Source organism: Amblyomma mixtum, chromosome 10 (assembly GCF_055824585.1).
Source record: "Amblyomma mixtum isolate Tamu chromosome 10, ASM5582458v1, whole genome shotgun sequence".
NCBI classification, from domain to species: domain Eukaryota; kingdom Metazoa; phylum Arthropoda; class Arachnida; order Ixodida; family Ixodidae; genus Amblyomma; species Amblyomma mixtum.
The window spans coordinates 120,048,350-120,059,390 of NC_143021.1; the positions used below are offsets into that span (position 1 = coordinate 120,048,350).

Consider the following 11,041-nt stretch of genomic DNA (forward strand, 5'->3'; position numbering starts at 1 on the left):
GAGAGAGACGCGTGATTTTCTTGAAATAAGCGTGCTATGCCAGATTCACTTGTCGAGCACACGGGTACGACAGACGAAATCTTCCCCTCCGTGGCCGCAGCGAGCGTACTAAGTCGAGAGAGACGCGTGATTTTCTTGAAATAAGCGTGCTATGCCAGATTCACTTGTCGAGCAGACGGGTACGACAGACGAAATCTTCCGCTCCGTGGCCGCAGCGAGCGTACTGAGTCAAGAGAGACGCGTGATTTTCTTGAAATAAGCGTGCTATGCTCAGATTCACTTGTCGAGCAGACGGGTACGACAGACGAAATCTGCCGCTCCATGGCCGCAGCGAGCGTACTGAGTCAAGAGAGACGCGTGATTTTCTTGAAATAACCGTGCTATGCTCAGATTCACTTGTCGAGCAGACGGGTACGACAGACGAAATCTGCCGCTTCGTGGCCGCAGCGAGCGTACAGAGTCGAGAGAGACGCGTGATTTTCTTGAAAAAAGCGTCCTATGCTCAGATTCACTTCTCGAGCAGACGGGTACGACAGACGAAATCTGCCGCTCCGTGGCCGCAGCGAGCGTACTGAGTCAAGAGAGAAGCGTGATTTTCTTGAAATAACCGTGGTATGCCCACATTCACTTCTCGAGCAGGCGGGTACGACAGACGAAATCTGCCGCTCCGTGGCCGCAGTGAGCGTACTGAGTCAAGAGAGACGCGTGAGTTTCTTGAAATAACCGTGCTATGCTCCCATTCACTTCTCCAGCAGGCAGGTACGGCAGACGAAATCTTCCGCTCCGTGGCCGCAGCGAGCGTACTGAGTCAAGAGAGACGCGTGATTTTCTTGCAATAACAGTGCTATGCTCAGATTCACTTCTCGAGCAGGCGGGTACGACAGACGAAATCTTCCGCTCCGTTGCCGCAGCGAGCGTACTGAGTCAAGAGAGACGCGTGATTTTCTTGAAATAAGCGTGCTATGCTCCGATTCACTTCTCCAGCAGACGGGTACGACAGACGAAATCTTCCGCTCCGTTGCCGCAGCGAGCGTACTGAGTCAAGAGAGACGCGTGATTTTCTTGAAATAAGCGTGCTATGCTCAGATTCACTTGTCGAGCAGACGGGTAAGACAGACGAAATCTTCCGCTCCGTGGCCGCAGCGAGCGTACTGAGTCAAAAGAGACGCGTGATTTTCTTGAAATAAGCGTGCTATGCTCAGATTCACTTGTCGAGCAGACGGGTACGACAGACGAAATCTTCCGCTCCGTGGCCGCAGCGAGCTTACTGAGTCAAGAGAGACGCGTGATTTTCTTGAAATAACAGTGCTATGCTCAGATTCACTTCTCTAGCAGGCGGGTACGACAGACGAAATCTTCCGCTCCGTGGCCGCAGCGAGCGTACTAAGTCGAGAGAGACGCGTGATTTTCTTGAAATAAGCGTGCTATGCTCAGATTCACTTGTCGAGCAGACGGGTACGACAGACGAAATCTTCCCCTCCATGGCCGCAGCGAGCGTACTAAGTCAAGAGAGACGTGTGATTGTCTTGAAATAAGGGTGCTATGTTCAGATTCACTTGTCGAGCAGAGGGTTACGACAGACGAAATCTTCCGCTCCGTGGCCGCAGCGAGCGTACTAAGTCGAGAGAGACGCGTGATTTTCTCAAATAAGCGTGCTATGCTCAGATTCACTTGTCGAGCAGACGGATACGACAGACGAAATCTTCCGCTCCGTGGCCGCAGCGAGCGTACTGAGTCAAGAGAGACGCGTGATTTTCTTGAAATAACCGTGCTATGCTCAGATTCACTTCTCGAGCAGGCGGGTGCGACAGACGAAATCTTCCGCTCCGTGGCCGCAGCGAGCGTACAAAGTCGAGAGAGACGCGTGATTTTCTTGAAATAAGCGTGCTATGTTCAGATTCACTTGTCGAGCAGACGGTTACGACAGACGAAATCTTCCGCTCCGTGGCCGCAGCGAGCGTACTAAGTCGAGAGAGACGCGTGATTTTCTTGAAATAAGCGTGCTATGCCAGATTCACTTGTCGAGCACACGGGTACGACAGACGAAATCTTCCCCTCCGTGGCCGCAGCGAGCGTACTAAGTCAAGATGGACGCGTGATTTTCTTGAAATAAGCGTGCTATGCTCAGATTCACTTGTCGAGCAGACGGGTACGACAGACGAAATCTTCCGCTCCGTGGCCGCAGCGAGCGTACTGAGTCAAGAGAGACGCGTGATTTTCTTGAAATAAGCGTGCTATGCTCAGATTCACTTGTCGAGCAGACGGGTACGACAGACGAAATCTTCCGCTCCGTGGCCGCAGCGAGCGTACTGAGTCAAGAGAGACGCGTGATTTTCTTGAAATAAGCGTGCTATGCTCAGATTCACTTGTCGAGCAGACGGGTACGACAGACGAAATCTGCCGCTCCATGGCCGCAGCGAGCGTACTGAGTCAAGAGAGACGCGTGATTTTCTTGAAATAACCGTGCTATGCTCAGATTCACTTGTCGAGCAGACGGGTACGACAGACGAAATCTGCCGCTTCGTGGCCGCAGCGAGCGTACAGAGTCGAGAGAGACGCGTGATTTTCTTGAAAAAAGCGTCCTATGCTCAGATTCACTTCTCGAGCAGACGGGTACGACAGACGAAATCTGCCGCTCCGTGGCCGCAGCGAGCGTACTGAGTCAAGAGAGAAGCGTGATTTTCTTGAAATAACCGTGGTATGCCCACATTCACTTCTCGAGCAGGCGGGTACGACAGACGAAATCTGCCGCTCCGTGGCCGCAGTGAGCGTACTGAGTCAAGAGAGACGCGTGAGTTTCTTGAAATAACCGTGCTATGCTCCCATTCACTTCTCGAGAAGGCGGGTACGACAGACCAAATCTTCCGCTCCGTGGCCGCAGCGAGCGTACTGAGTCAAGAGAGACGCGTGATTTTCTTCAAATAAGCGTGCTATGCTCAGATTCACTTGTCGAGCAGACGGGTACGACAGACGAAATCTTCCGCTCCGTGGCCGCAGCGAGCGTACTAAGTCGAGAGAGACGCGTGATTTTCTTGAAATAAGCGTGCTATGATCAGATTCGCTTCTCGAGCAGATGGGTACGACAGACGAAATCTTCCGCTCCGTTGCCGCAGCGAGCATACTGTGTCAAGAGAGACGCGTGATGTTCTTGAAATAAGCGTGCTATGCTCAGATTCAGTTGTGTTGTTGTGTTGTGTTGTGTTGGGTTTTATGGCGCATAAGCGACTGAGGCTATCATGCGCCAAGCTCAGGGTATCGAAAATTGTTTTATGTAGGATGTTATACAAGAGTCTAAATGAACGGCGGTGTAAAGGGTCTAAAAAGTTAATTCATGCAACCTAGTAAAAATATAAGACAAAATTTTAAAACTGACTTATGGTAAAAGCTTTAAAGGGGTTCGGTAACCTCAGCAGCCATCCTTGGCTGAGCAAGGATCCCGAGGCCCCGAACCGATGGGATAGGGACCTCAGCCATCTTCTCAGGAGTGAGAAAGTGGCTGGGGTGTTTCAAAAACAAATAAGGCAATAGGTTAAAATTTATAGTTTATCGAGAAAACCAGCTTCTCTTAAAAAGCTAAAAACGAAACTTATATCTACAAATGCATTGTCACCCAAGATTAGCATTGGATGGAGAGGAATGTGTTCGTTATAAAATTGAGTGAAGTGCTTTTTTCTTAGTGTTTCGAGTTCTGAACATGATATTAAAATATGGATTAGTGTGAGTTCATCTCCACATGTTTCGCAAAGAGGCTTGTCTTGTTTTGTCATTAGGAAGTTATGTGTCAGGTGTGTGTGTCCTATGCGGAGCCGACATAAAATTACCTCCTTAAAACGCTCCTGGTGCGTACAGGTCTTCCATTCCCCTAGAACAGGTTTTACATAATGCAGCTTGTTGTTTATTTCATTGTCCCAAGTTGTCTGCCATTTAGCTTTCAAGTTAGAATGTATTAATTTCATACAGTCTCTATACGGTGTACTGACTTTTCTGATTTCGTGACTGTGAGCTTCTGCAGCGTACGAGTCGGCTCTTTCATTTCCGACTATTCCAATATGGCTCGGCACCCAGCAGAATTTGATTGTGTGCCCCTGTGTTGTTATTTTTTCTATGTTGTGTATTATGCTCCCTATTAATGGTTCAACTGCATTTTGCGGATGTAAAGCGGTGAGCAGGCTGAGTGAATCTGTGTAGATGATGCTCTTTTCGGTACTGTTACTTAATATTCTATCAACAGCTACAGAAACAGCATAACATTCGGCGGTAAAAATGGACGTACAGTTTGGCAGTCTTACAATTTTTTTCCAGTCCCCTTGTACTACCGCACTTCCTACATAATCCGTTGTTTTTGAGCCGTCTGTGTAAAATTCTGTGTGGTAAGCATATTTTTCTTGCAATGTCAAGTATTCCTGTAGTATGTGCTCGCGCGGCGTTTGTTTTTTCTGAAAACGCGTTAATGTAAGGTCACATACAGTGGGCAGGCTGTACCATGGGGGCAGTGGGTCGTGCATTGAGGTGATGTCAGGAAGGGTATCCAGTAATCCTAGACTCTGGCAACTATCCTCGAAGCGTAGTAGTAGAGGTCTGATTGACTGGGGTCTGTTGTTGAACAGTGTTCTGGAGGTGCACTTTGTAACTATGGAATAACAGAGGTGTTTCGGTAGGGAACGGATTTTCAGGACGTATGCGCAAGTGAGCATTGTTCTTCTATCTATAAGGGAGGGTTCATTGGTTTCTACATAGAGACTACTTATCGGGGATGTTCTATATGCACCTGTTGAGAGACGTAAACCAAGGTTATGTACTGGGTCCAGTCTCTTCAGATATGATGGCCTCGCAGAGCCATACACAACGCATCCATAATCTAGGGTGGAGCGTACTACAGACCGGTATATTTGCAAAAGACATTTTCTATCAGATCCCCACCGCTTTCGTGACAGTATTTTGAGTATATTCAGGGATTGGGAGGCTTTCTTTTTGATCATACTTATGTGTGGCAGAAATGAGAGTTTCTTGTCAAATGTTACGCCCAAAAATTTATGTTCATGTTTTACTGGAAGTACGGTGTCATTTAAATGCAAGGTGGGATCAGTCTGCAAACCTCTTTTGAGCGAGAAAAGGACAGCAACTGTTTTATGTGGGGAGAACTTAAACCCATTTTTGTCTGCCCAAACCGAAAGTCGGTTTAATGTCAGTTGTATCTGTCGTTCACAGGTTGGTAGGCTGGACGATGTACATGCTATTTGAAGGTCATCGACATATAAAGAATGCATAATGGACTTTGGAAATATCTTGGCTATGGAATTTATTTTCACGAGAAAGAGGGTAGTACTTAAAATACACCCCTGCGGAACCCCATTCTCCTGAACGAATTTTTTGGAAAGGGTGGAACCTAGGCGTACATGAAAGGAACGCTCAGAAAGGAAGTCTTTTAAGCAGTTCAGCATCCTTCCGCGGATACCCAGGTCCGCTAGGTCACGGAGTATGCCAAACCTCCAAGTGGTGTCATATGCTTTCTCCATATCAAAAAATATTGCTAGGCAGTGTTGTTTATGTATGAATGCTTCTCTAACTGTATTTTCCAGGCGGACGAGATGGTCAGTTGTTGAACAAAATTTTTTGAAACCGCATTGGTGGATGTCGAGAAGTTCACGGCTTCTAAGGACAAACATCAGCCTAATGTTAACGACGCTTTCGAACGATTTTGCGAGACAGCTTGTGAGGGCTATGGGCCTGTAACTGTTGGGGGAGGTTGGTGGTTTTCCGGGTTTCAAGAATGGTACAATAATGGCCTTTTTCCATGCTTCAGGTATTTTTCCTGACACCCATATTTTGTTGAAAAAACTCAAAAGTGCTTCTACAGACGGCTGAGAAAGATGTGCCAGCATTTGATAATGAATTTGATCAGGGCCGGGCGCGGTCTGTTTCCCAGCAGATAAAACTCTGTTTATTTCATGAATTGTAATGAGACTATTGTATGCTTCATTTGTGCAGGCGCTTTTAGGGAGTCTTTGTTTCTCAGATGTGTTTTTGTATTGTAGAAATTCTTGTGTGTAGTGTGAAGAGCTCGAAACGTTAGAGAAATGTTCGCCTAAGATGTCTGCTTGTTCTGCTATACTTGTTTGTGCACCAGGGTCTGTAAGAAAGGGAATTGTGAAAGGGGAGAAGCTGCCATTCAGTTTGCGAACTTGCTCCCACATTTTTTTTGATGTGACGGAACTGCTTATGGATGATATGTAGCTTTGCCATGAGTTTTTTTCCGCATTACGACGGATATGTCGTGCTTTTGCGCGGGCTTTTTTAAATCTTATGAGGTTCTCAGCTGTTGGATACCTGCGAAAAATTCCCCAGGCTTTGTTCTGCTTCTTTTTTGCATCTCTGCAGTCTTGGTTGTACCAAACCTTGTGGTTTTGGCGTACCGCTCCCGAAGACTGAGGAATGGCTACGCGCGCAGCAGTTATAATACAAGTTGTAATTATTTCGTTGAGATCGTCTACACTAAGATCATCCGAAAAAATTTTATCCAGTGCGGCCTTTTCCTGAAATAGTGCCCAGTCAGCTACGTGGAGCTTCCAACGACGTGGTTTGCTAGGAATGATTGATGGTGGTGATGACAAGCTAATTACTATAGGAAGGTGATCACTTCCATACGGATTTTGGAGAACATCCCAATTAAAATCAGTAAAAACGGAGGGTGAACTAAAAGACAAGTCTATGCAACTCATTTTTCCTGAGGCAGGGTAACAATACGTAGGTTTACCTGTGTTCAGCAGGCAAACGTCGTTGCACAAAATAAAATCTTCTAAAACACGACCTCTAGTGTCAGTCTGTTCACTTCCCCAAAAAACAGAGTGGGCATTAAAATCCCCAACTACCAGATATGGCTCTGGCAGCTGTTCTAAAAGTGTTTCCAAGTCATTAAGTGTAACTGTTTGGTGTGGCCCGAGATATACAGAACATATTGTAATTGTTTTGAAATGTAGGACGGTGACTGCAACAGCTTCATAGTTAGTTTGAAGTTTGATTTCGCGAGTTGCAACCCCGCCTTGGATGACAATAGCAACACCTCCAGAGAGCCTGCTAGTTTGCTCTCTGTCAGAACGAAAGACTTTGTATTTCTTCAAAAAATTCTTGTGTTTAGGACCTAGGTTCGTTTCCTGTAGGCATAACGCCACAGGGGAGAAAGTGTCTAAAAGATCTTTTATGTCACTGTAGTTATGGAAAAGTCCACGGCAGTTCCACTGTATAAGGAACGCCATTTTCTGTGGATTTTTTAAGGAAAAGTGGGAACCTAGGTTTCTGGTTTAGGGGGACCCGTGATTCGGGTCCTTCCTTTATTTTGGCGGTCAAGTGAGCTTTGCCGCCCGTGCAGGGCGAGCGTGCCGGGTGATACATCCATCGCCTCGGCGGAGGCGCTGGAGGCCCGCGGGGATGCCGCGCGTGTACGAACTTCAGACCTCCTCCTAGAGGGGGTGGTCTGATCGTCTGCCGACTCAGGGGACGCCAAGACCTTTTTGGGGGGTGGCAAGGCAGCGTTTGCTGACCCTGCCGGGGGCGCAGATGGCCCTGCCTGAGGCTTTGCCTGGGCAGTGGCCGGAACGCGGTGCGGTGCAGCGCCCCCGCGCACCACATCAGCGAAGTTTGTTCTTGCTGTGAAGTTGAACGTGTTCTTTGCATGAAAAAGTTGTCGTGCTTCCTTGAAAGTTATGTTTTGCTTTGTCTTCATTGTTATTATTTCTTTTTCACTTTTCCATGATGGACATGATCTGGAATAGGAGGGATGATCACCATCACAGTTTGCGCACCGAAGTGCTGATGCTTCACAGTTTTCAGAAACGTGTTCGTTTGATGCGCATTTTGCACATGTTTTTCGGCCACGGCAGCTCTGTGAGCCATGACCGTATCGCTGGCAGTTGAAACACCGTCGCGGGTTTGGGATATAGTGTCGGACATTTATTTTGAGGTAACCAACTTCTATTGATTCAGGTAGTGTGCTTGAGCTGAACGTGAGGACAAGATGTTTTGTTGCTATTTCTTTGTTTTCCTTTCTAATCTTAATGCGGTGAACATTGATGACATTCTGGTCTTTCAGACCTTCGAGCATTTCTTCTTCTGTGAGTTCAAGGAAATCGATTTCGGAGATCACTCCCCGGACGGTGTTCAAAGATCGATGTGCAGTAATTGAGACAGGTATATCCCCAATGGACATCAAGTTGGACAGTTTAGAATATTGGTCGTTGTCTTTCAGTTCTAGTAGGAGGTCACCGCTAGGCATTTTTTTTAGCTTGTAACCTGTGCCTAAGGCACTGGTTAGGGTTCTTGTTACTATGAATGGGGATATTGTTCGGGCAGTCTTTTCTGTTGCTTCACTGTGAACAACATGAAACTTTGGGAACGTTTCTTTCGATTTCTGAAAGTATTGAGTAGTCACTTCGGTCCGCACTCTTTTTTGAGGGCGATCAGGTTTGGAAAGGGGGGGAGCCATAAAAAATTGATGTTTTTCGGTCATGGTGCCAGCCACCCACCATGGAGCCCAACAAGGGGACGCGACAGGAACTTGAAAGAAAGTCCTGCCCACGCCAGCTGTACACCTTAACTATAACCTAATATGACTCAACTCAGGGTAGTTGGTCACACACGGTTAACCCTCGCCGCCAGGAAAAAGAGGAAAAACGAAGAAAAGAGGAGGATACAGGAGAGTTGTAAGAAAGGAGATAGGAAAGTGAAAGATAGAGGGGAGGATAGGAAGAGGCGACTGCCGATTTCCCCCGGTCGGGTCAGGCCGGAGGTGCCGTCTACAGGAAGCTGGGGCCAAAGTGGTGTGTTGCCTCCGCCGAGGGGCCTTAAGGGTCCAAACGCTCGGCATCAGCTCAACCACCAGGATCCCCTTTTCCCCGGACACGGCGATGCCACGCACGGCTAAGCGCGGATGCTCGGGTCCGTGGTGACGCATTGTTCACCATCATCCCCCTGCGGGGATGTCCCTGCGGATGCTCGGGTTAACCCCGTGGTGTCGCCACTCACCAACGTCTGCATGCTGCAGACGCCTCCCTGCGGGGATCAGATTCAGTTGTCGAGCAGACGGGTACGACAGACGAAATCTTCCGCTCCGTTGCGGCAGCGAGCGTACTGAGTCAAGAGAGACGCGTGATTTTCTTGAAATAAGCGTGCTATGCTCAGATTCACTTGTCGAGCAGACGGGTACGACGGACGAAATCTGCCGATCCGTGGCCGCAGCGAGCGTACTAAGTCAAGAGAGACGCGTGATTTTCTTGAAATAACCGTGTTATGCTCAGATTCACTTCTCGAGCAGGCGGGTACGACAGACGAAATCTTCCGCTCCGTGGCCGCAGCGAGCGTACTGAGTCAAGAGAGACGCGTGATATTCTTGAAATAACCGTGCTATGCTCAGATTCACTTCTCGAGCAGGCGGGTACGACAGACGAAATCTTCCGCTCCGTGGCCGCAGCGAGCGTACTGAGTCAAGAGAGACGCGTGATTTTCTTGAAATAAGCGTGCTATGCTCAGATTCACTTGTCGAGCAGACGGGTACGACAGACGAAATCTGCCGCTCCGTGGCCGCAGCGAGCGTACTGAGTCAAGAGAGACGCGTGATTTTCTTGAAATAACCGTGCTATGCTCAGATTCACTTGTCGAGCAGACGGGTACGACAGACGAAATCTGCCGCTTCGTGGCCGCAGCGAGCGTACAGAGTCGAGAGAGACGCGTGATTTTCTTGAAAAAAGCGTCCTATGCTCAGATTCACTTCTCGAGCAGACGGGTACGACAGACGAAATCTGCCGCTCCGTGGCCGCAGCGAGCGTACTGAGTCAAGAGAGAAGCGTGATTTTCTTGAAATAACCGTGGTATGCCCACATTCACTTCTCGAGCAGGCGGGTACGACAGACGAAATCTGCCGCTCCGTGGCCGCAGTGAGCGTACTGAGTCAAGAGAGACGCGTGAGTTTCTTGAAATAACCGTGCTATGCTCCCATTCACTTCTCGAGAAGGCGGGTACGACAGACCAAATCTTCCGCTCCGTGGCCGCAGCGAGCGTACTGAGTCAAGAGAGACGCGTGATTTTCTTCAAATAAGCGTGCTATGCTCAGATTCACTTGTCGAGCAGACGGGTACGACAGACGAAATCTTCCGCTCCGTGGCCCCAGCGAGCGTACTAAGTCGAGAGAGACGCGTGATTTTCTTCAAATAAGCGTGCTATGATCAGATTCGCTTCTCGAGCAGATGGGTACGACAGACGAAATCTTCCGCTCCGTTGCCGCAGCGAGCATACTGAGTCAAGAGAGACGCGTGATGTTCTTGAAATAAGCGTGCTATGCTCAGATTTAGTTGTCGAGCAGACGGGTACGACAGACGAAATCTTCCGCTCCGTTACGGCAGCGAGCGTACTGAGTCAAGAGAGACGCGTGATTTTCTTGAAATAAGCGTGCTATGCTCAGATTCACTTGTCGAGCAGACGGGTACGACGGACGAAATCTGCCGATCCGTGGCCGCAGCGAGCGTACTAAGTCAAGAGAGACGCGTGATTTTCTTGAAATAACCGTGTTATGCTCAGATTCACTTCTCGAGCAGGCGGGTACGACAGACGAAATCTTCCGCTCCGTGGCCGCAGCGAGCGTACTGAGTCAAGAGAGACGCGTGATATTCATGAAATAACCGTGCTATGCTCAGATTCACTTCTCGAGCAGGCGGGTACGACAGACGAAATCTTCCGCTCCGTGGCCGCAGCGAGCGTACTGAGTCAAGAGAGACGCGTGATTTTCTTGAAATAAGCGTGCTATGCTCAGATTCACTTGTCGAGCAGACGGGTACGACAGACGAAATCTGCCGCTCCGTGGCCGCAGCGAGCGTACTGAGTCAAGAGAGACGCGTGATTTTCTTGAAATAACCGTGCTATGCTCAGATTCACTTGTCGAGCAGACGGGTACGACAGACGAAATCTGCCGCTTCGTGGCCGCAGCGAGCGTACAGAGTCGAGAGACACGCGTGATTTTCTTGAAAAAAGCGTCCTATGCTCAGATTCACTTCTC

The 11,041-nt window shown here is 48.6% G+C and overlaps 1 protein-coding gene across 1 annotated transcript; it reads right to left on the reverse strand.

Annotated features, from left to right (window-relative positions):
- Positions 1-4,214: 4,214 nt before the first annotated feature.
- Positions 4,215-8,730, reverse strand: LOC149326780 (uncharacterized). Its single transcript, XM_089563919.1, has one exon. It carries the CDS (start codon positions 8,501-8,503, stop codon positions 7,286-7,288), a length of 1,218 nt encoding a protein of 405 aa, XP_089420045.1. The 5' UTR covers positions 8,504-8,730; the 3' UTR covers positions 4,215-7,285.
- Positions 8,731-11,041: the final 2,311 nt, after the last annotated feature.